This window comes from Camellia sinensis, chromosome 3 (assembly GCF_055761805.1).
Source record: "Camellia sinensis isolate YWXY chromosome 3, ASM5576180v1, whole genome shotgun sequence".
NCBI classification, from domain to species: Eukaryota; Viridiplantae; Streptophyta; class Magnoliopsida; order Ericales; family Theaceae; genus Camellia; species Camellia sinensis.
Genome location: NC_138963.1, coordinates 185,210,711 through 185,235,928, shown reverse-complemented (window position 1 = coordinate 185,235,928; position 25,218 = coordinate 185,210,711). Strand labels below are relative to the sequence as shown.

The following is a 25,218-nucleotide window of genomic DNA, read 5'->3' as shown; positions in this document are numbered from 1 at the left end:
GTTTATTTTTTGTTTATTTTTAAAAAAACATAAACTACAAACGCGATTGGTAATTGACAAAATATTTTAAAAAATTTAAAAATATAAAAAAGAGTGAGAAATGGCAAGTGGCGGCAGAAGACGGTGATGGAAAGTGGTGACGGTGGGTGGTGGTGGTGGGTGGGTGGGTGACGGTAGCGGGTGATGGGTGGTAGCGAGTGGGTGACTGTGACAGGTGGTGGTGGAAGGTGGGTGGCGAATGGCGGGTGGTGGCGGGTGGGTGGTGGTGACGGGTGGTGGTGGTGGGTGGATGGGTGACTGTGGCGGGTGGTGGGTGGTAGCGAGTGGGTGGTGATGGTGGTAGTGGTAGCAGTAGGTGGGTGGTGGATGGCGGGTGGTGGGGGGTGGTGGTGGAAGGTGGATGGCGAATGGCGGGTGGTGGTGACGGGTGGTGGGTGGTAGCGAGTGGGTGGTAGTGGTGGTGGTGGCAACAGGTGGGTGGTGGATGGCGGGTGGTGGTGGTGATGGTGGCGGCGGCGGCGGCGGGTGGTGGTGGTAGGTGGGTGGCGGATGGCGGGTGGTGGTCGATAGTGGGTGGGTGGGTGACGGTGGCGGGTGGTAGCGAGTAGGTGGTGGTGGTCGCGGATGATAGGTGGTGGTGGCAGATGGGTGGCAGATGGTAGGTGGTGGCGGGTGAGTGATGATGGTGGGTGGGTGGGTGACAGTGGCGAGTGGTGGGTGGTAGCGAATGGGTGGTGGCGGGTGGTGGTGGCAGGTGGGTGGCGGATGGCAGGTGGTAGTGGGTGGTGGTGGTGGTGGATGGGTGGGTGACAGTGGCGGGTGGTAAGTGGTAACGAGTGGGTGGTGGTCGTAAGTGGGTGGCGGGTGGGTGGTGGTGGTGGTGGTGGTGGTGGTGGGTAGTGGTGGCGGGTGGGTGGCAGGTGGCTGGTGCTGGTGGTGGCGGGTGTTTGTGGTAGATGGGTGGTGAGTGGTGGTGGCAGGTGGTGGTGGGGGGTGGTGGCGGAAGACGGTGGTAGAAAATGGTGGCGGGTGGTGACTAGTGTTGGGTGGTAAAAAAAAAAAAACTCAAAACTCAAAACGGAAACACATTTTTTGTGTTTTCATTTTTTGGCCAAATTTATAAACTGAAACCACCGATTTATAAATCAAAAATTTTACCAAACAAGTTTTTATTTGAGTTTTTAAAATTTTTATAAATATAAACAGAAAACTGAAAACGTAAGTGTTACCAAACGACACCATAGTGAAATCCGTGACGAGGATTATGTCCGATTTCCTGCTAAGTTAGACGATGCGCAGAAGGGTTTCTATCCACGGTACCGCTGCACATTTCACCGGGAGCGCGGACACCGGACAGAGGATTGTTTGCCTTTGAGGCAACACTTGGAAGAGCTAGTCGCAGCCGGATACCTGGACTTTTACATTGACGGGGGCGTGAAGGCAAATCAGGCCTCGGTTAATCCGCGAGGACCGAATGACTTGGAGGCACCCCCTCAGGGCATTGTTAATGTAATCCATGGCATTGTGGAACCGGCACGCATATGTGAACTCCGAGGTATGATCAAGAAGGCGGAGCACATGAGGGAAGTTTTGTCGGTCCAGCCCGCGATCAAAAGGGGCAGGACCGAAGAAAATGACGTGATCAGTTTCTCTACAAAGGACCTAGAGCGCATTCAGACGCCGCACAATGATGCCTTAGTGGTCACATTCCGCGTCAAAGAATTCGATGTCAAACGCATCTTGATCGATCAGGGAATCTCGGTCGAGATCATGTACTACGACGCATTCAAACAGCTCAAACTCCGGGATACAAACTTGGCACCGGCAACTTCGCCACTGGTTGGTTTCAACTCACAACCTGAGTGGCCTTTGGGAAAGATTATTCTACTGGTCAAAGCGGGATCCGTGGTCAAGCAAGTGGAGTTTTGGGTATTACAAGTGCTGTCCACATACAACCTGATCCTTGGAAGGGGATGGCTTCACACTATGCAGGCCGTAGCGTCGACCTACCATCAGGTGATGAGATTCCCTTCGGCTATGGGGGCAATCGAGGATATTTGGGGCGATCAAGTCATGTCGAAGCAATGCTTCGTGGCAGTCAACGGGAGTTGAGCTGCCAAAGGCTTCGTACAGATGATTGAGGGACCGGAAGACCTGGGAGTCCTTGACAATATGGGCACCAAGGCGGAGGACAAGGCCGTTGAAGAATTAGTAGAAGTTCGAATTGATACAGAGAATCCAGACAGGTTCTTCTTGCTCGGCTCAAGCCTTACCGCACAAGAAAGGACCGAGATGGTTGAGTTTTTGATGGCCAATATCGAAGTCTTCGCATGGTCGCCTTATGACATGCCCGGCCTCGATCCGAGTTTTATTTGCCATCACCTGAACGTCTTCCCCGGGGCTAAGCCGGCCATTCAGCGGACAAGGAGATCAGCGCTGCATCACGCCGAGGTAGTTGCAGAGGAAGTGAGGAACTTGCTTGAGGCACGAGCTATTCAGGAGGTGCACTACCCTCGGTGGATTTCAAATACGGTTGTTGTACCAAAGAAGATTGGAACATGGTGAGTTTGTGTCGACTATAAGACCGTCAACCGGGCTTGCCCAAAAAACAGCTTTCCATTGCCCAGAATGGACCAGCTCGTGGACTTAACGGCTGGACATAACAGGCTCAGTTTCTTAGATGCCTACCGCGGTTATCATCAGATCGCCATGCATGGCCCCGACCGCGAGATCACCTCCTTCACTACACCGAGGGGATTCTTCTGCTACTGAGTCATGCCTTTTGGTTTGAAGAATGTCGGGGCAACTTTTCAAAGGATGGTGACCAAGATGTTCGCTCCTCTGCTAGGCCGGACAATGGAGACTTATATAGATGATATGGTGGTTAAGAGCCGGCATCAAGCAGACCACTTGTCCGACTTGGCCGAGATGTTCGCCATTCTCAAACAACACAAGCTACGCCTGAATGCGTCCAAGGGTGCCTTTGGCGTGGAATCCGAAAAATTCTTAGGCTTCCTAGTCACGAACCGAGGCATTGAGGCAAACCCCACACAAATCAGAGCCGTACAAGAATTAAAACAGCCGAGCTCGGCTAAGGACGTGCAGCATCTGGCCGGAATGGTTGCCACGCTTAACCGATTTATAAGCCGATCATCGGATCGCTGCTGCCCTTTCTTTCAAGTTCTAAAATCAAAGTTCTCTTGGGATGAAGAATGTGATCGGGCTTTAGCCGAGCTGAAGGAGTATCTGTCTTCAGCGCCCTTATTGGTCATGCCGAAACCCAGTGAAGAACTTTACCTTTATTTGGCTGTTTCCCAGCACGCAGTCAGTGCGGTGCTTGTCCGATTAGAAGGAATCAAGCACCTCCCCATCTTCTACGTCAGCAAAACCTTGCTACCGATAGAGTCGAGATACTTGCCACTGGAAAAACTTGCACTGGCATTGATGATGGCCTCTAGGAAGTTGGTGCACTATTTCCATGCCCATACCATCATCGTTTTGACCGAGTTCCCCCTCAAAGCTTTGTTCGAATGGGCAGACTTCTCCAGTCAAATTCTCAAATGGGCGGTCGAACTGGGACAGTTTGATGTCAAGTTTCAGCCACGCACTGCCATAAAAGCCCAGACATTGGCAGACTTCATTGCCGAATTCTCACCTGGAACTCATCCGGTATGCCCGGTGGATATTGCCACGGCAGATGAGGAGGTACATGCCGGCCAGACCGCAAAAACATAGCTAGGCGATGACGGCGACGCAGAACTTGCACACCTCGCCGAAGAACCTTCGGTTAGTGCAGTACCACAGCCCGGCGATGCGATGACGGAGTCAGTTATCGCCGACCAACCTGCTCTATTTGGTACCGCATCACCGAGGGGGAAAGAAATGGAACCACTTAGCACAGAGCTTGTAGCCGGCATAAGACTGCAACCCGGTGATTCGCCTACGAACTTAGGCATTACGGACCAACTTGTTGAGTCCAGCGCCGAATCGCAGAGGGGGCCTGAAGTGGGACCGCTCAGCACAGAACTTGAAGCTGAACAACCGAACAACCGTGATCCCATCAACCTTCAAGCCTCTCGGGACCCCTCAGACTGTTGGAAGCTCTTTGTTGGCGAAATATGGAAACTTTTTGTTGATGGAGCCTCAAACCGTCACGGTGCCGGCCTAGGTATAGTTCTGATATCGCCAAACGGGCTGACTATCGAACATTCTATCACCCTCGGATTCCCTGCCTCAAACAACGAGGCTGAGTACGAAGCGCTTTTGGCCAGGTTTAAGAGCGTGCTTCAGATGCACGCATCCGAGCTAATGGTTTACAGTGATTCCTAGCTTGTGGTTAACCAAGTTTCCGGGGTTTACGAAGCAAAGGATGACAGAATGATGAACTACCAGGCTCTGGTCAGAGACCACATCAAGCGATTCTAGGCAATAAGGGTCCAACAGATTGGCCGAGAAGAAAACGGCCGAGCGGATGAATTGGCCGGCCTTGCTTCCATGGTCGATAGCACATCCCCCAACCCTCTCCTGGTTGAATTCCTTCCGCGGCCCAGCATTGAGGAAACCGGGCAGACAGAAGTACTCTGCGTCGAGCTAGGTCTTTCATGGATGGACCCTATCATCCTCTTTCTCAGAGACCGGACCCTTCCAGCCGAGAAGAAAGAAGCACATAAAGTCCGAGTGAAGTTAGAGCGATTTTGGCTCTCTCCGTCAGGCGCTTTATACAAGAAGTCTTTTTCCGGTCCTTATCTCAAGTGTGTGCACCCGAGTAGCGTGGACGCCTTCCTGTATGAAATTCACGAAGGCATCTGTGCCAGTCACATAGGGGGCAGATCTTTGGCCTACCGAGCTATTACGTAAGGCTACTGGTGGCCGTGGATGCAAGTCGACGCGCAGAAGTATGTTCGTAGGTGTGAAAAGTGCCCGAAGTTTGCCCACCAAATTCACCAATCGGCCAGAGAACTTCTCCCCCTCACCAGCCCTTGGCCCTTTACGATGTGGGGGCTCGATATAGTGGGGCCACTCCCAACTGCACCAGACAACCGAAAATTCTTCATCGCGGCCACAGACTACTTCACCAAATGGGTTGAAGCAGAGCCTTTGGCGACAATCAAGGAGAAAGACGTCAAGCGGTTTGTCTGGAAGAATGTGGTAACATGGTTTGGCGTCCCAACAATTCTGATCTCTGATAATGGCACGCAATTTGACGGTCGTCTATTCAGAGGATTTTGTGAAGATTTAAAGATTGAATTCTACAACTCTACCTCGGCTTACCCACAGTCTAATGGTCAAGCCGAAGCATCAAACAAGACCATCCTTGATGGGTTGAAAAAGAGGCTTGAGAAAGCCAAGAGAAAATGGGCCGAGGAACTCCCCAACGTCCTTTGGACATACCGAACAACCCTGCGGTGATCTACCGGGAAAACACCTTTTGCTTTGGCATATGGCATGGAGGCGGTCATACCTTTGGAAGTTGGAATGCCCACCATCAGAAGTGAAAGTTTTGAGCCAGAGCTGAATGCCAAAGCCATTGCCCTAGAATTGGACCTCGTGGAAGAACGTCGGGAAAAGGCTCTCATCCATGTGGCCGCCTACCAACAAGAGCTCTCAAGGAAATACAACAAAATAGTGCACCCCAGACCATTCAAAGTAGGTGACTGGGTCTTGAGGAAGGTCATGGGCAATACCCTGGTGTCAGGAGAGGGCAAACTAGGGGCAAACTGGGAAGGACCCTACAAGATAATTGGTCTAGTGGGAAAGGGGGCATACCACTTGGAGGACCTGGAAGGCAGAGAAATACCCTGGCCATGGAATGCGACCAACCTCAAACTGTACTATTTTTAGCTTTTGTTTTCTTTTTGTGCAAAGAAATTTTTTACCTTACACTTCAGAATGTAATGTTCTTTTTGTCAATATATAGAAGTGTCTCATCTTTGCCTTAGCATTCTGATTGTTGCTTTTTAATTTTAAGATTCTTCACCATGATGTTAATTTCAGTTGATTTTGAGATTAAAACCGAAATGATTTACTCCGGTTTATTGAGTCGATGATCCGATCATCTGAGATTCTCAATCGTGATGTCTTACTCCAGTTGAATGAGTTGATGTTTTGCTCAACTTTTAGATTCTCAACCGTGATGTCTTACTCCCGGTTGAATGAGTTGATGTTTTGCTCGACTTTTGGATTCTCAACCATGATGTCTTACTCCGGTTGAAGGAGTTGATGTTTTGCTCAACTTTTGGATTCTCAACCGTGATGTCTTACTCCCGTTGAATGAGTTGATGTTTTGTTCAACTCTTAGATTCTCAACCGTGATGTCTTACTCTGGTTAAATGAGTTGCTGTTTTGTTCAAACTCTTAGATTCGCAACTGAGATATTAACTCCGGTTGAATGAGTTGATGTTTTGTTCAACTCTTAGATTCTCAACCGAGATGTTAATTCTGGTTGAATGAGTTGATGTTTTGTTCAACTCCGACTCTCAACCGAGATGTTAACCTCGGTCGAATGAGTTGATGTTTTGTTCAACTCTAACTCTCAACTGAGATGTTAACTCCGGTTGAAAGAGTTGACGATTTTCTTTAGTTTGAAACCGAGATGTTTTATTCCAGTTAATCAAGCTGGTTAGTCTTGCCGAGGTATCTTGTTCAGTTTAAGCTATTTCACTTGAAGAACCGTACAAACACTTGAAGAAAATTGAGTTTTTTCATTAATATGAAAAGTAATTAAAAGATGAGGGGTGGATAGCCTGGTTACATGTGCAAGCCAAAAAAGAAGACAAAGTAAACTACGCTAGGGGGAAAAGATCAGGGAATTCGTCCTCGGTTGCCTCCAGGTTGATTGTTGCGGTTTCATCTTAGGCGCCGGGCTGCTCTGGATGGTTCTCTTGTTGAGCATTACCCTCGGCTTCTTTTTCTCCTTCTTCCTCGGCCTCAGCCTGCAATACAGCGAAGATATCGTTGGCGTATGGCACAAGGCAAGTCGGTAAGAAGACAACTGGGGGAGAGGCAAATATGTCGGTCCTAAGTCCTTGGCCGAGCTGTTCACAAGCATTCTTCCAACCCGCCTTGAAGTAGATATCTTGGGTGGCATGAACCTGCTTTGTGTAACTCTTCTCGACCTCCTTGAAGTCAGCATTATTTGCGTCCTCCAGATTCTTCTCCCTCGGCTATTTCAACGCCTCCAGCTCGGCCTTTATTTCATCTTTTTCCTGCTCGGCGGCACCAAGCTGGCCGAGCAATTTGTCGTTGTCCGCATTTGCGATTTGTAGAGAAGACTTGGCCTGCCCGAGCTCGGTTTGGAGGCTGGTAACCTGACTGGCAGAGTCATTGGCCTTTTGCCGTAGTTGGTGAATTCGCTTCATGACCAAGTGTTGCTTCTGGATGGCCTGCAAGAAGAAAGCTTGATTAGAGAGGAAACCGTACAAACACTTGTGAGAATTTGAGTAGAAGATTTGATTTAGAAGTTTGAGATTCTTACCCTAGTCATAGACTTGACTGCTAACTTCACCAACCGGGTGTCAGGCACGTGGTCGCTACCGACCACGTCAGTCAGTAGGAAAAGGGCCTTGGAGAGGTCAAAAGCGAGCAGATGCTCTTTGTCACCTTTGATTGAAGCCGTTGCCGGGATATCCTTGCCCCGGTGTTTGAGTTGGGGCCTCCATGCCGGTGTTGGGTCGACGGTGATGGCAGGTTGCTCAGTGTTGAGCTCGGTTACTAGCTCGGCAGAAGGGTCTGTACGAGGCCTTTTGCCAGCCCGGTGTATGTCTCTGCTGGCTTGACCGACAGCGGGAGAAGCCAAGGCAACCACGGTCCCACTGGATTGACCGGCAGCAGGTGAGCGGGTTTTGATGCTCGGGATCTCGGTGGAAGTAGCTGTGAGTAGGTTCTTGATACGGCTTCTTTTTGCCATTTCTTCTACCTCGGTTAAATGGATGAAGGGGACGTTTGGCAGTGTGGGATCTGGAGGAGGTGATGGAGCACGGAGAAAATTTGGGACCTTACTCCGGCGTGGAGCTGAGTACCGGTACGTTGGAGTGTAGCCGAGGAGCTCGTTACAATCCTGGTTACGGTAACGGAGCCTGGTCCTGATGGCTGCTTCGTTGGGGTAGTGGTAGTTGGCTTGCAAGGCTTGGATTGCTACAAAGGAAAGAAGAAAAGTGTCAAGTACAGAATAGTGAAGATAAGTTGATCGAGCAATTAGCACGGCTTACATGTCTCGCCGAAGTTCTTGCTAATGAACCAGCCCGGTACGTCGGCTGTTTCACAGTTACCAGACACCCAGAAGAAGTCGTCGTCGTGTAAGTCCTTGTTTGGGGTGCCGGTCACTATTTTTTCTTTGCCTGGGCGAATTTTTAAGTAATAGGCAAAGCCGTTGCCTGTGTGCCCAAGGGTGTATTGACGGAGTATCTCGGCTAAACCTAAGTTGGTTCCTAGCCGGTTGTTAAACTCGTGGACCCCGTTGATTATTCAGTAAGTGTTGGTTGATACTTGAGTGGGTGCTAGCCCGGTGCGGCACAAGAATTCGGTCAGCAGTGGGTTGACCGGGAAGCAGAGGCCTCATTCAATAATGGATAGCACGGTAAAGGGTCACTGGTCTAGTCTGTCCCAAGGGGTTATCTCAATCTCGCCGAGCTCTAGGTGGACGTCGGCCGGGATACCATAATCCTCCCGGAATACGGCCAGGGCAGCCGGAGTATCAACAAGGAAGCGGAAGCGCCCCATGTGTAGCCGGCTGATTTAGCTCGGCTGAGGTGGTTTGGCAAAGAGTGTTGTTTAATGGCTGCTCGGTCTTTGAGAGCCTCAGTACTGGTCTGTGGTCCCCTTGGACTTTGCAAGAAAATGAGGGTAATTGTAAGTGGAAGCGCGGTCGCGCAAACGAGCTTGATTTTAGCTCAGTCATGAAGGGTGCCAGACCACCCCGGTCGCAGGGAGCTCGGTCGCTCTGGCGGACCAGATGTTAGCCTAGTTAAGCGACCAAGTTCTCTGTTTACCCCGGTTTCTACTAAGGTTTTGGGCAAACTTGTAAGTTGCTCGGTCTCAATGTTTTTTGGGATCAAAAGAAGACCTGGAGCCCGGTTCACCCCAGATCTTCAGGTGTTCATCAGGGAGGATGAAGAACAGCAACGAGTGCAAGGGGCATGGGAGGGTTTTGGGGGCCTATACCCTAAAATCTATGGATTATGTGCCCTAAAGCGTGGAATAACAAATGAAATAGCAACGAAGAGCTCGAAGGACTTACTAGAGTAGAGGCAGATGCTGTTCCTTCAAGCACAAACACAGAGGAAGGGCGAGAATGGAGGCTTGGCGAGGACACTGGAGCTTCAAGACGTTTAGAATGGAAGAGAGTCAATAAAAACAAAATGAAAACAGACTGGACATGTATATAGGCCTAAGGAACCGCCAAAAATTTTGAATACGAGGGGACGTCAGGGTTGGTTGCTCGAGGCCAATCAACGCACGACACGTGTCCCTATTGACAGCGGCGTCAGTACTGAAGAGACATGATGGTGAATCGAGGCGTCGACCGGACAAGTTTTGATGAAAGTATGTCAACTAACCCGGTCACCGTCTTGCAAACTGAGAACCGATGAAGGGTTACCCCGGTCAGAACAGGTAATCCCGGTCACGCTTGCGCGGATGGAATTAAGGGGCAATTGAGAGGGAGATTTATGATCTGGATTGGGCCGTGGTGATGCTGGATAAATTGTGGGCCGAACACATTTGGGCCGTGGTAGCCTGGGCCTACCCAGAAAGGATCTTTGCTCGGTAATGGCAAAGGGCCTGTGGAACCGAGCTACTCAGACTTGTTGGTACGGAAGCCGGTCAAGTGAGGGTTCGGCTGAGATGTCCGCAGCCTCACAGGGTTCCACGGTTTGTGCATTGTTCGGTTGGAAGGCGCGCACCCGTGGCTCGGCATTAAGGCCTTTGGTTAACCGGCATGCCCTACTTCAAGTTCGACTTTGCTAGAATGCACCCGAGCTCGGCTTTTACGGAGCTCGGTTATTAGAGCACTCGGGTGTAAAGTGCGGCATGGCCGTAGGAAATCGACATGCTGCATCCCGGCTGCCAAGCTCCCAGTAGAGTGGGCTGGCAGTTGAGGTAGGTGATGTTCGGTTGGATTTGTGCCGACAGATGGGACAACAGCACTACGTGTCGAGAGACTAATGGGAGTAGATTTGGGGCGCAGAACGTATATAAGCATGTTTGCGCCCCCCATGCTGAGGCATATGAACATTGGGTAAGATTTACACAAAGCGCTTGATCCTCTCTCTCTCTCTCTATCCCTGTGTGTGTCTAACTTGACCGTCGGAGGGGTTTTCCGGCCACATACCGCCAGGTAGCTCACTGCCGTTGTGCTCGCAGGTCGATCGGACAAGCAGGAGTTTGGAAGAAAGGAGTACGGACTTGCCGGAATATTTGCTCCCCGTACACAATTAAAGACTTATTAACAGTAAGGGCTCCTTTTCAGTTTGCTTTCAAACTGAATGGTATTGTTTAAAGATGGTAATTTGAACTCGGTTCGATGAGGATTCGGCTCCTCGATTTTGATTAGAATGGTTTTTTATTTTTTTATCTTTTTCTTTTTTTGAAAAATACTCCCAATGGGTCGGCAATGGTATTCGAAAATGAATCCCCGACAATTTTTGGGCCGGGGATAGTAATACGTTCCCCAGCCTCGACCCCATCCCCATCCCCATTTCCCCAGAACTGAAATTACTATTATACCCCTACATACATATATATATATATATATAAATCAAACCCTAACACAAACACATTCACACAAGCCTCAGACCGTTTTCATTTTCTCTCTCTCTCTCTCTCTCTCTCTCTCCTCATCCTCTTTATTTCTCTTCTCCTCCCCTTCTTTTTATTCCATCACCTCTGCCTGCTACCTCGTTGATGGCGGCTTAGTCTCTGATGGCGACCTCCTTCTCCTCCTCATCTCTCTCTTCTATCGCCTTCGTCTATTGCCTTGACTTCGACAACGATGATCTCTTTCACCACCAACCGAACCTTCATCCCCAGAGCTGCTCAAGCGCAAGATCCAGATCCACCACCATCACCGGCCGTAAGATCTGAAATTTTGAAGATCTGATCTAAAGTTTCAACGATGATCTCTCTCTCTCTCTCTCTCTCTATGATCTGATCTGTGAGAATAACTCAATTTTTTTTTTTTTGGTAAAGGTTTGCATAACGACTTTTTTTGTTAAGGCTTTCTCAGATCTAATTTTTTTTGTTAGGGTTTTCTTAGGTCTGATAGATACACACACATATATATATATATATATATGTGTGTGTGTGTGTGTGTGCGCGTGTGCATGTGCATAACAATTTCAGATTTTTTTATTTTTTTAAGTTGTTGATGATTGTTATTGATGATAATGATGATGAAACACACTGAAAACAGATTAAGGCCAAGTTTGGCAACCCAAAAATAATCAATTTTTTAATCTTTTTATCTTTTTTTCATCACATCACCTCTCTACTTTTCTGTACATCTTTTCGTAAAAAGGCAAAAAGTGCACTTATTTAGGTCATCCCAAACAACCCCTTAGAATTTATTTGTTATTCTTGTGTTGAACAAAATTCAAAATTAAAAAAAAAAAACAAAAAGGGCGTTGGGAATTTTTCGGGGTCGGGGAAACCTGATCCCCGTTAGCGGGTGGGGGCGGGGAGGGGGGTGATGGGTTCCTTGCCGGGGATCGGGAGCGGGGACAGAGATTTTTTTACCTTCGGATATTAGGAACGGAGAGTGTAATCCTCGACCCTTGGCCCAACCCGTTGCCATTTCTAGTCTTGTTGGGTCATATTAGGCTTTGATCCGGACCTATTTTAATGATTCAAATTGTTTGATATGGGTGTTTTGGAAATGGTTATTTTTTAGGCTTTTTAGCTATTTGACTATTTTAGTAGGCTATTTTAATTTTTTATGTTTGGGAAATATGGGATGAATTTTTATTTGAGTTGTTGTATTGAAAAATGTGTTTGAAATGATGGTGTTATGTAAAATGACCAAAGTACCCATACCAAAAACAATAAAATAGAAAGGTAGCCAATAAAATGGCCTCACCCACGAGTTACCAAACACCACCAAATATGTAAAACTCATCGAGTATATCATCCCTGTAAAAAATCATATTGATCGGATATCTATAGTCATTTGATCAGATCACATTTCTGTCATAATTTATTTTAAAAATTATATTTGTCATTAATAGAAATGTGATATGATCAAGTAACTAACGATATTCGATCAAGGTAATTTTTTGTAGGGTTGGTATAATTGACGAGTTGCACATACTGAATAGTTTGTATTATTGAAATGAGCTTGGATTAAGGCCCACAACGACCCAAAAGTTTGTCCAATCTGATAATGAACTGAAAAATAAAGTGAACAATAAATCACATTTATGATAATTTTACATATATTTTCTAAAAATAAAGTGAACGATTAAAGTGAAAAAGATTAAAGTAAAAAGTGTTTAAATGCACGATTTCAGAAAATAATGTGATTAAAGTGAACGATTAAATTTGAAGTGAGCGATTAAAATAAAATAAATTATCACTTTATTTTCAGAACAATTAATCACATTTCGGAAAATAAGAAAATAAATTTTTTTGAAAAATATTTTTAAAAAATTCTAACTAAGCAAAGTGAATGTTTCCTTAGAGCATCTCCAACGGTGAATCAAAAATTTCACCAAATCTGAGTTAAAAAATGGTCATTTCCTGAATTTGATACTTCAGGCTCCAACGGTTCACCTTCACCAAATCTATCCCGGGTTCACCTTCACCAAATCTATCCCGGGACAACCGGGTGGTCGACCGGCCGGTTGACCGGTTAGGCCAAATTTTTTTTTTTTTTTTTTTTTTTTTGCGAATTGTCTGAACTTTTTTTGAACTTTCTGAACTTTTTTCGGGACAACCGGGGTGGTCGACCGGCCGGTCGACCGGCCGGTTGACCGGTTAGGCAAAATAATTTTTTTTTTAACGGTTTGAACTTTTTTTCCTGAACTGTTTGAATCTTTTACTGGTTGACCGGTTGGTCAACCGGCCGGGCAACCGGTTGGTCGACCGGTGTACCATTTTCAACGGTCAGTAACAGTGATTTGGTAAAATCTGTCTCTTGATCTCAGTTTGATGTGTTGTTTGCTGAATTCTCATTTTGGTATGACTTTGGTGCAACCGTTGGAGCGTGAAAAAGTGGATTTTTCATCAAAATTTAAATCTGATGCTGGGTTTGGTTCACCGTTGGAGATGGTCTTAAAAAGTTAGGATTCTTAAAAAGAGATTATTATTTTTTGAAAAATGTTTTAGAGCTCTAAAATAAGAGTTCTAAAATAGCATTAATTTGTCTTCTTCCTCTTTTTATTTTGTCTTCTTCCTCTTTTCTTTTCTTTTTTGTTTTTTTTTTTTTGATTGGGTGTACCAGCTCAGTAGAGCTGCTGTTAGAGCAGCTCTACTAGAGTTCTCTAGCAAAGCCGTTATTTTTTTTAGATGTTGGGAGAATAATTCTTAAAAACACTTTAGATAATTTTTTTAAAATTCATAATAAAACATTATTATTAAAATTTAAAAACTAAACTTATTTTTTAAATTTAATAATATAATTACTAGTTTATAAAGTACGTCTAAAAAAACAAATTTATATATTATTTTCATTTCTATTATAATATACATGGCGGTGCTGCAAGTTGACCGTTGTTTGTTTTGCTGCATAACTGTGTTTGCGTGACATGTTTGATAACTTCTTTGGCACAGATTGACAATTTTAACATTGAAAAATAAGATTAAAGTATCTTTGATTTGACCAGCGTGAGTCCACATACACAGAATGTGAACGACGTCTCGGTCAGAATTTCGGATTTGTCGACGACGCCGACTAACGTGTGTGAACAAGGTTTCGGCTATATTACATCTATTAATATATTAATTAATTAACTAATATATATTATAATATTATCATTTTAAAATTATAACTTCATTTATTATAATTATAAAATTTTTAAAACTCTAATATATCATCCATTAATTGTATATTAACAGATAATATAATATAATTTTAAAAATTTTAAATCTTTATAATTTATATAATGGATAAAGGTTATAGTTTTAAAATGGTAATATCATAACATATGTTGGTACACTAATTAGTATACTAATTAGTATGTGCAGCATCATCTCAAAAAATTAGATCTAATTTTTAAAATAAGTAGTGTGAGAATCAATTGTTTGGGGTGTCCTAAATAAGTGCATTTTTTGACTTTTTATGAAATATGGGTTGGGTATGGGTTGGATTTAAAATGATGTGATAGAGAGGTGATGTGACTTAAATAAGATGATGTGACTTAAATAGGATAGTAACTTTTTGACTTTTTAAAAAAGTGGGCCTAATGTGACACTCTCTCTTATATATTTTAGAACCATCAACTAATCATATCACTTAGTTTATATCATTCAGTTTAGAAAATGAGTTCAAAAAGTGGGCTATTATATCATTTTTGTAAAGGTTTTTATTTATTTATTTATTTATTATGTCTACATAAAAATATTTAATAGAGTGATATAACAATTTATAGCGACTTTAATTTTCTAATTAAAAAAAAAAGCCCCCAGAGGAGACCTGAGTATTAATATTTACATTAAAAAATTAAACATGCCTTTCAGAATATGACACTATATTAAAATATGTAAGTAAAATTTATTTTATAATTATTAACCAATTATCATGATTGCACCTGTACATTTTTTTTTAATGAATACTCAGTTAGCCCATATGTCGTTTTCGGTCTAATAGTCGGTAAAGATTTTTTTAAATAAAGAAAACAATATACAAACTTATTTTCTAAATTAATTTTTTAGATATAATAATGTATAAGTGATATAATTGGCTGATAATTAGTACATATATATAAAATAGTGTTACCTTTAAAATTCTAATCGATTGTCCACATCACTAAACTTAAAAATTAAATATAATTTTTAGGAGGATGATCCCCTCCAATCTAGATTTTAAATTGAAGGGCGATATTTGGATTCGTGGAGCCCTTTATAGGTCCCGTTTCGATGATCTGAACCGTTAGTTTTGTCATGTATTTCGTGTATTTCGTTTTCAAAAAAAATTAAATCAATTCAATAATTATAACTTGTTCAATTTTTTACTAAGAAAATAAACAACAATGATAAAAAGGTATTATCTTTGATATTCTAATTAATTATCACATCACTAAACTTAAAAATTAAATATAATTTTTTATCATAAATAAAAATGTTTTTTTTTTTTTTTTAAATGTGCGACTGCCCACTACGCTCCATCCCCCATCCATCACCACGTGCGTAGACATTTAACCCAGTTGCTGTTTATGGGGCTATAAAACAAAACAGAACCATAATGTGTGATTCATAAGCAATTTATAATATCCCAATTGAGAGGAGAGGAGAAGGAGAGAGAATGGGTTCGATGGTCAAGTTAGAAAAACCTCATGCAGTTTGTGTACCATACCCAGCTCAAGGCCACATCAACCCCATGCTCAAACTCTCCAAACTCCTCCACCAAAGAGGCTTTCACATCACCTTTGTCAACACTGAGTTCAACCACAAACGCCTCCTCAAATCTCGGGGCCCCGACTCCCTCAACGGGCTCTCTTCCTTCAGGTTCGAAACCATACCCGATGGGCTCCCCGAGTCCGATGCCGATGCAACCCAACACATCCCATCACTGTGCGAGTCCACCAGGAAACACTGCTTGGCCCCTTTTAAAGACCTTCTTTCGAAGCTAAACGACACCGTTTCGTCGAACGTCCCGCCGGTGACTTGCATAGTCTCCGATGGGGTTATGAGCTTCACTGTGGATGCTGCTGAAGAATTGGGCATTCCTGAAGTTCTTTTCTGGACAACTAGTGCTTGTGGGTTCATGGGTTATGAACAGTATCGTAATCTTATCGATAAGAGTTATATTCCACTTAAAGGTATTATTAATTCAATTAATATGTATATTAATATAATTACATGTATACATTACATGCACACACATACATGTACATGCATTCAAGTATGCTAGATCAACACCTGTTTTTATTAATTAAAATAATTGATACATAAAATTTTTGCGATGATGACACAGAGCTCTAACCAAAGCACTAATGCCGTGATAAGATATATATAAAAAAAACAATCAAAACATTAAATCGATGTGTATGCTCACCCATTAGAGTTCTTGTTTTAAAGTTTTAAATTTTTTTTTAAAATTTTTTTTACGTGTGTGAATTTTTTTATATAAAAGTTGTATTTATATCTAATTATTTTTTATTTTATTTTAATTGGATTGATAACACCTCTTCTCCCATCTAAAGTCAATTAATTTCTGTATCACATGATGGGTCAGTAGTTTGATCTTAAAGTCAATAAAAATTTTGAAAATTTACATGATTACAGACAAAAAAAAAAAAAAAAAAAAAACAAAATTAATAGAGTAGAGAAATAAATTAAAAAAACATATTAATCGACTTTGGGAAGGATTTGTTTTGGTTTTTTTTTTTCACTAAAAGACAAATTAGTTACAAAATAAAAAAAAAAATTAAACAAAATATCACATCAAATCCCATAATCATTTTACTTTTTCTCTCACAAACATCACATTCAACCACAAAAAATCCAATTATCTTCCCAAACACAAATTTTTTTTTTTCCAATAATATTTTACAACTAAAAAAATCTATAAAAAAACTCATTTCCCAAACAACCCACATTATGAGTCTGCATCTGTCCTCCAGGAAAAGTGTGGCAAGTGTTGACATTTACTCCTATCGTATCTACATTTACCTTTATCTATATTTACCTTTATTAATTGAATAATATTTTAATAATGTTCGAGATTTTAAAGGTTTATTAAATTTTTTAAAAATATTTTATACAAATGCGAAATTTATATGAGATTTATATGATATAAATTTTACATTTATATAAGATATTTGATAAAAAATTAAATAATTTTTTTAAAATTTTTAGCATTATTATTATTAATTTATGAATTTATCGAGATTTTCAATACAATATCGTAAGTTTGGTGCTGATATTATTTTTTTGGGGTGATGTGCAGATAAGAGTTGCATGACAAATGGGTATTTGGATACAGTTATCGATTGGATACCTGGTATGAAAGGTATACGTTTGAAGGATTTACCAAGTTTTCTTCGAACCACAGATCTAAGCGATTTTATGATTGATTTTGTGTGCGGTGAAACTGAGAGAGCTCGCAGAGCCTCTGCCATTATTTTCAATACATTTGAGAAATTAGAACATAACGTTTTGGAGGCTCTTTCATCCATGTTCCCTCCAATCTACACCATTGGACCTTTACACATATTAATGAATCAAATCAACGATGATAGTCTAAAGTTGATAGGATCAAATCTGTGGAAAGAAGAAACCGAGTGCCTCGAATGGCTTGATACAAAAGGACCTAACTCTGTTGTTTATGTGAACTTTGGAAGCATCACTGTCATGACACCAAACCAAATGGTTGAGTTTGCTTGGGGACTTGCTAATAGCAACCAGACATTTTTGTGGGTAATAAGACCTGATCTTGTCACTGGCGACTTGGCTATTCTTCCACCAGAATTCATGGAAGCAACAAAAGAAAGAGGCTTATTGGCAAGTTGGTGCCCCCAAGAGCAAGTTCTTGACCACCCGTCTATTGGAGGGTTTTTAACTCACTCTGGGTGGAACTCCACACTCGAAAGCATTTCGAGCGGAGTTCCAATGGTCTGTTGGCCATTTTTCGCGGAGCAACAAACAAATTGTTGGCACTGTTGCACCCAATGGGGCATAGGGATGGAGATAGATAATGATGTTAAGAAAGATGAAGTTGAGAGCCTTGTGAGAGAGTTGATGGTTGGAGAGAAAGGGAAGGAGATGAAGAAAAAGGCTATGGAGTGGAAGAGATTGGCTCAAGAGACCACTGAGAGTTCATCTGGTTCATCTTTCTTGAATCTAGACAAGCTGGTCAATCAAGTTCTTCTCTCTCCAAGACATTAGCATTAGGTTAATTGCGCTAAACCAAGTTTACAATTATCTCTACTATCTTTTCAATTTATTGTCTTGTTTTGGGTTGCGTTGTGTTGATCTTTATTTTATTTTTGTTTTTTTGTTTGTTATTGAGATTGAGATAAGCATAAACCAAAAAAAAAGAAAAAGATCTTTTGTATATATATATTTTTTTTGTGATTGATTTGGATATTTTGTCATTGTTCGGAGAGGTCTTATAGAACGAAAAAAATTTGAAGTCATGATGACAATTATAGTAAGTTTTTGTTCATATCATGCAAGTTTTTTGTTGGCGCCGTCGGAAGGTACTGTTTGGATGCAAGAAAATATGCGGAAGTTTGATTAAAAAATGAATATAAAGCTTTTGAAGTCCTCAAGCAGAACTTATGGGAACTGCCGTGGTCAAATTTCAGTTTATCTCTTATCAACATTCGGTTCAAATTAACTGTTAAAATTTTTTGAATTCAATTTTATAAAATTTAAGTTTTTTATTTTTCGTATTTTTGTATTTTTTTGTAAAATTTTTAAAATATTTTAAGCAATTTTTTTACATTTTAAATAAGGTAATTTATAAATACACCCCCTAAGATTTGATTAGAATACGAATCGCCCTCTCTGATTTTGAAAATTACATACATTCCACCCTTGAGGTTTCTAATTTTATAACAAATTGTCATTTTATTAATAAATCATCAAGTCAATTAACAGTTTTTAATGATGTTCAAATATGTTTCAATTAATAATTTAGGTAATTTTATTATTGTATAGGAGATCAATTATGAATTTCATTTTTTTACTTAATTCTGTTAAATAAAAAATTCTATTAAGGAGACATTTGTAATTTTTCAAATTATAAAGAGCGATCTGTATTTTAAGCAAACCTCAAGGGGTGTATTTGTAATTTATCCTTTTAAATACACTTAATATAAATACAATTAAAAATTATAATATTTGTAAAAAAAAAATCTTTTAAAAATTTATTAAATACCAAAAGATATGAAAATTTAGTACATTTTTGTATTCTTGCGTATTTACTAATTTTTTAAAATATTTTACTTTTTAGTTACATCTAGGTTAGGGCTATCTAGAAAGTAAAAAAATTGCTTAAATTATTAAAAAAAATTCATGAAAAATAAAAAAATACGAAAAAAATCAATTTTCAAAAAATTAAATTCAAAAAATTAGAATCAAATAACGTGATGTGTTTATATTTTCAAAAGTCAGGCTCCTAGATGGAATAAAATATAATGAGGAAAATTATATTTTGAATCTAAAAAGGATGAAAATGTCATAGGCATATAATGAGATTACATATGTATAAAATTTTATTTTTTCGTTTAACAGTGTACTTTAATTTACAAATTATAAAAATAAAAAATAAAAAATTTATGATATGAACTAGAGAGTGCCAATTAAGATTGCTCAACTTCTATTGATATATGGAACAACTCCAGGAATGAATCTTTAACCCTTGCTTCTAAATTCTAGTTAATTTTATAGAATCGATTTTTTTTTTTTGATGTAGTCCTTTTGGTCAGCAAAAAGTCTCAGCACCAAAATAATAATAATAATAATAACAAAGAAAGAAGTTATTCAAAATTTTAGATTTATGATTTAGATTTGATTTTTTTTTATTTTTTTATTGTGGGGCCACTCCATGAATGAATATTGACTTTAAATTTTAAGGGTAAATTACACTGACATCCCTTGAGGTTTTGGCTTAATACAGATACCCTCTCCACATTTAATAAATTATTCTGCACCCCCTATAAGTGTTTGTTGTTTAACCCAAGTAATAGTTAGCTTTTTTTTTTTTTTTTTTTGAGTTGCTCTATTTGTTTTCTTTTAGTTTTGATTTTGTTCTCTTCAAAACAAAATAAGATCTCTTTCATCGAAAGTATTAGAGACTCTCTTCTAGTCCCATTTTGAAGCATGGCAATGGATATCAATTCATGTTCCATGAGCACAGAGAGGAGTCCCTAATTCCTTTCTTCAATGATGCAACCTCTTGTTTCCAAGGCTTTTACATCAAATGATTCTCATTAACCTATTCTCTCTAATTCAAGTACTCATTTATTCTTGTTTACCATGAGATGTAGTATGTTTGAGCCGTTTCTTCATTTGAAGTTTCTAGCTTTAATTCTCATTTTTGCCGCCTCTACAATCATCATGCAACAACCTTGCGATGGTTCATGATTTAGGAAGCAAATCTACCTCTTCCTTGAACATCTTCATGATAGAAAGGTGTAGAAAGGACAAATATTTTTTGGAAACATTATGTTTGCACTGTTATTACCTCATTGTACAAAACAGGTTTTTTGGTTGAAATTGAAGCACCACTGTCTTTTATTGGACCCGGTCGGGCCTCATTTTGGAACGGCCAGGCCTCAAAGTGGACAAATAGAGTGCTGTCGTTGGCAAAACAGAGAAGTGGCTGAGGGTAGAACAGAGCAGTTCTCCCAAAGGCAGATAGAGCAATTTCTAGAGAATATTCTCATTTGAACGCGTGTGGTCCTTGTTAGGAATGGCAACGGGGCGGGTGGGATGGGACGGGACCGATGATCACACTTCTTGTCCCCGATCCTTGATGGTGGAAATTTCCTGATCCCCGATCCCAATCTTCGACGGGGAACCTATCATTACCCCCATCCCCTTAACAGGGATCGGGTTTTTCCGATCTCGAAAATTCCCCGGCCAAAAAAAAAAAAATCAGCTCAAAAAAATATAAGAATTCATCAACAACAACAACAACATCATCAACAAAAATATAAGGTCCAACATCATAGCAGGAACAACTCGATCATACCATTCCTCCCATTCAGGCCTCAGGGTGGGCCAACAGCGGTGGAATCGAGTCAACCTTTAGCTCCCCTAGTGAAGGCCACCCTCGTAAAAGAGGCAGTGATCCTCTAGACACGGGTATAAGGCAGGGAGCTGAACAAGGGCTTCCCTGAAAATAGGTCCAAGCACGTATTCTCCTTGAGCATGATGACGGGGAATAAGGATGCGTTCATCGACAGCACACCGTTCACCGGCTCTGTATTTGTCACATTCCTTATTAATGAGTCTTCTCAAAGCCACAGATGGACTTACGTGCTCAACGACTGGTACTTTTAGAGGAGAAGAAGCCATTATTGAGGAGTTGAAGAAAGAAGGTGGATGATGAGTGAAAAGTTGCAGACAAGAGCAATAGGGGTGAGAAGGGAAATTTTGGGCAAGTGAATAGGTAAAGCACGAAGAAAAAGGGTTTCAAACCTTTCCGTCCAAAAAATTACCAAGTTGGCCTAATGGGTCAAGTAGACCCGAAATAAATTATTTAATGGTTTTTGACTCATGTGGAATTAAAACTTTAGTTTTAAAATACAAGGGGTCTCAAAACCATATCATAGAGAGTCCCTTTCAAGAGTAAGTTTTGGGAGGGAAGTATATTTTTAAACACTCAGTTGGCTTTGAAAACCTGTAAGTTGGCTTCGAAGCCAGTTTCCTTCCAAGATCTTCGAAGCTTATGCCTTAAAAAGATATTAGTTACAGCTTGTTCTCTTCGAAGGTTTTATAAGCATACTTCTAGGATGTCTTTATAAGGTAATATCCTGCGAAGGAGTCTTCAGAATGCTTATCTTGTTTTGGGGTTCTGCAATAAGTAAGCACTACAAAACCAGTTCTTCGTCAAATAATGAAGAAACCCACAATACTTACCTTTACATGAAATTTCATCATTGAATTTTCTATCTGAGAGAGCTATTTAAGAGTAAGCAATGTAATTTCTAAGGAAAAATTCCATACTTCGAAGCACTTAAACGTAGTTTTGAAGAAAGGTTGGTTAATTCAAAGTTATTAGATTATGTTGACCATGCGATTGGAATGAGAAGACCTAAGGCAAAATTGTCAATTGTATTCCATACTTTGGAGACACTCAAATCAGGCTTTGAAGCAAAAATTGGTTAATTCGAAACTCTATTTTTATTTGAATTGCGTAAATAAAATGGTTACAAGCATGCAATTAGAACATAAAATCAGATTATGCCAAATAGGGGAAGAAAACCCCTAGTTTTATTAATATGTAAGTAATTACATTAGAAAGGCCTACTTGGCTACGAATTCGATTTCATAATAATAGGGAATAGAAAAAGTAACAAGTTCATTAAATTTAACTTAGCAGTGTTCCATGAACTTATGTTCTTTCTTTATTCTATTTTCTATTCTATCAAAGTTAGGTTGTTGCAGCTGGTATGCTCTTATTTGGTGAGAAAACTATTCATCTTTCGCCTTGAACTTTGTCTCTTTCGAGCCTTGCTCCATTTCGTCCATATTTAAATCATCCCAGTGCGTTGAATCCTTATTCACTACAACAAAAAAGGCCTTTGGTGACAGACTGATTTTGTTTCCAAACATCAAATTTTCGTCACTAAAGTGATCTGTGATGAAAAATTTTTGTCACCACGTTTGTCGCCTATACGTTGTCGCTGAAAGTACCTGGTGACGAAAAACAGTTTTGTCACCTACTTTTCATTTTTGGCGACGAAATTTTTCGTCTCCAAATGTTGCATTTTTCGTCTTCTATAACATCAATTTTGTCACTAAAATTAGATAATATTTTATTTTAATTGTTTTTGGCGATGAAATATTTCGTCACCAAATAGATTTTAGTGACGAAAGTTTTCCTCACTAATGATATAGACACTACAAGAAAATACACTTTTGGCAACCACTTTTGCCGACTAAAAATATTTTGGTTGCCAAAAGTTGTGGAATTGGCGACCAAAAATTATGTTAGTCGGTAAAAGTACAATATTTAGCTATTAAATTTTTTTAGTCGGGGTATATTGATTATTGGCGATTAAAAAAAAATTTAGTTGCTAAAATTCTCACAATTGGCGACTAAAAAAAATTTAGTCGCTAAATTTGCCACAATTGGTGACTAAAAAAATATTTTAGTTGTTGTATAGTTAGTTTTGGCTACTAAAATTATTTAGTCACCGAATGAAAAATAAAATCTAACTTTTTATTTTTTGCAAACAAAAGTTTGATCGCAAAATATTTATTTTTAGCGACTAAAAAATATTTTAATCGCTGTATAGATAGTTTTGGCAACTAAAATTATTTAGTCGCCAAATCAAAAATAAAAATTTACTTTTTATCTTTGGCGACCAAAAGTTTGGTTGGCAAAAATTTAATTTCAGCAACAAAAAAATGTTTTAGTCGCTGTATAGATAGTTTTGGCAACTAAAATAATTTAGTCGCTAAATGAAAAATAAAAATTTACTTTTTATCTTTGGCGACCAAAATTTTGGTCGGCAAAAATTTAATTTCAGCGACTAAAAAATATTTTAGTCGTTGTATAGATAGTTTTGGCAACTAAAATAATTTAGTCGCTGAATGAAAAATAAAAATTTACTTTTTATCTTTGGCGCCCAAAAGTTTGGTCGGCAAAAATTCAATTTCAGCGATTAAAAAATATTTTAGTAGCTGTATAGATAGTTTTGGCAACTAAAATAATTTAGTCGTTGAATGAAAAATAAAAATTTATTTTTTATCTTTCGCAACCAAAAGTTTGGTCGGCAAAAATTTAATTTCAGCGTATAGATAGTTTTGGCAACTAAAATAATTTAGTCGCTGAATGAAAAATAAAAATTTACTTTTTATCTTTGGCGACCAAAAGTTTGGTCGTCAAAAATTTAATTCCAGCCACTAAAAAATATTTTAGTCGCTGTATAGATAGTTTTGGCAACTAAAATAATATAGTCGCTGAATGAAAAATAAAAATGTACTTTTTATCTTTGGCGACCAAAAGTTTGGTCGCCAAAAATTTATTTTCAGCGACTGACAAATATTTTAGTCGTTGTATAGTTACTTTTGGCTACTAAATTTATTTAGTCGCTGAATGGAAAACAAAAATTTACTTTTATTTTTGGCGACTAAAAGTTTGGTTGCCAAAAATTTATTTTCAGCGACTAAATAAAATTGTAGTCGCTGTATAGTTAGTTTCGCCTACTAAAATTATTTAGTCGCCAAATGAAAAACAAAAATTTATTTTTTATCTTTCGTGACCAAAAGTTTGGTCGCCAAAAATTTATTTTCAGCGACTAAAACATATTTTAGTCACTGTATAGTTAGTTTTGCCGACTAAAATTATTTAGTCGCCAAATGAAAAAAAAAATTATTTTTTATCTTTCACGACCAAACGTTTGGTCGCCAAATATTTGTTTTCAACGACTAAAATATATTTTAGTTGCTGTATAGTTAGTTTTGCCTACTAAAATTATTTAGTCGCCAAATGAAAAACAAAAATTTATTTTTTTATCTTTGGCAACCAAACGTTTGGTCGCCAAATATTTTTTTTTCAGCAACTAAAACATATTTTAGTCGCTGTATAGTTAGTTTTGCCTATTAAAATTATTTAGTCGCCAAATGAAAAACAAAAATTTCCTTTTTATCTTTCGCGACTAAAACATATTTTAGCCGTTAGTTTTGCCTACGAAATATTTTTAGTTGCCGAATGAAAAATAAAAATTTACTTTTTATTTTTTTTACCAAAAGTTTGGTCGCAAAATATTTATTTTTAGCGACTAAAACATATTTTAGTCGCTGTATAGTTATTTTGCCTACTAAAATTATTTAGTCGTTGAATGAAAAACAAAAATTTACTTTTTATCTTTGTTGACCAAAAGTTTGGTCGCAAAATATTTATTTTTAGCGACTAAAACATAATGTATAAAAATTGAATTTGTTTATCTGAAGGAGCTCTCTCTTCTCCATTTGTGGGTCATCGATCTCAATCCCTCAAGCCGCTTTGTATGTCTTTGCCACCATCGCCGATACCACCGGCGATCTTTGCCTAACAGCTAGGCTAGTAAGAAGAAAAGAGGCATTTATCTATCACTTGAGAATCGATTAAGGCATGAAGATCTTCCTTTACTGATAAAAATCGTATCGATCTTGATTGAGAAATCAACCTCGGAGTTGAAAGTGTTGGTGTGGCCAGAAGTGAGAACTCCTTCAAGCCATTTATTCATCACCCTGCATTGTCGAAGCCATCCTTCTATATCTCCTACAGACCCAACCCATTGAAGAAAATAGGGCTACTTACGTGTAGATCCTAATAGGTGGACTTATTGTCTAATAAGTCCTATGGGAAAAATTTGTCATAAAAAAATGTCACCAATTGTAAGTTTT

General features: G+C 39.7%; 1 protein-coding gene across 1 annotated transcript; it reads left to right on the top strand.

Moving 5' to 3' along the window:
- Positions 1-15,311: 15,311 nt before the first annotated feature.
- Positions 15,312-18,207, top strand: LOC114301180 (7-deoxyloganetin glucosyltransferase). The gene is made up of 2 exons (XM_028246104.2): positions 15,312-15,968; positions 17,099-18,207. The coding sequence occupies exons 1-2, from the start codon at positions 15,452-15,454 to the stop codon at positions 18,034-18,036; spliced, it is 1,455 nt and encodes a 484-aa protein (XP_028101905.2). The 5' UTR covers positions 15,312-15,451; the 3' UTR covers positions 18,037-18,207.
- Positions 18,208-25,218: the final 7,011 nt, after the last annotated feature.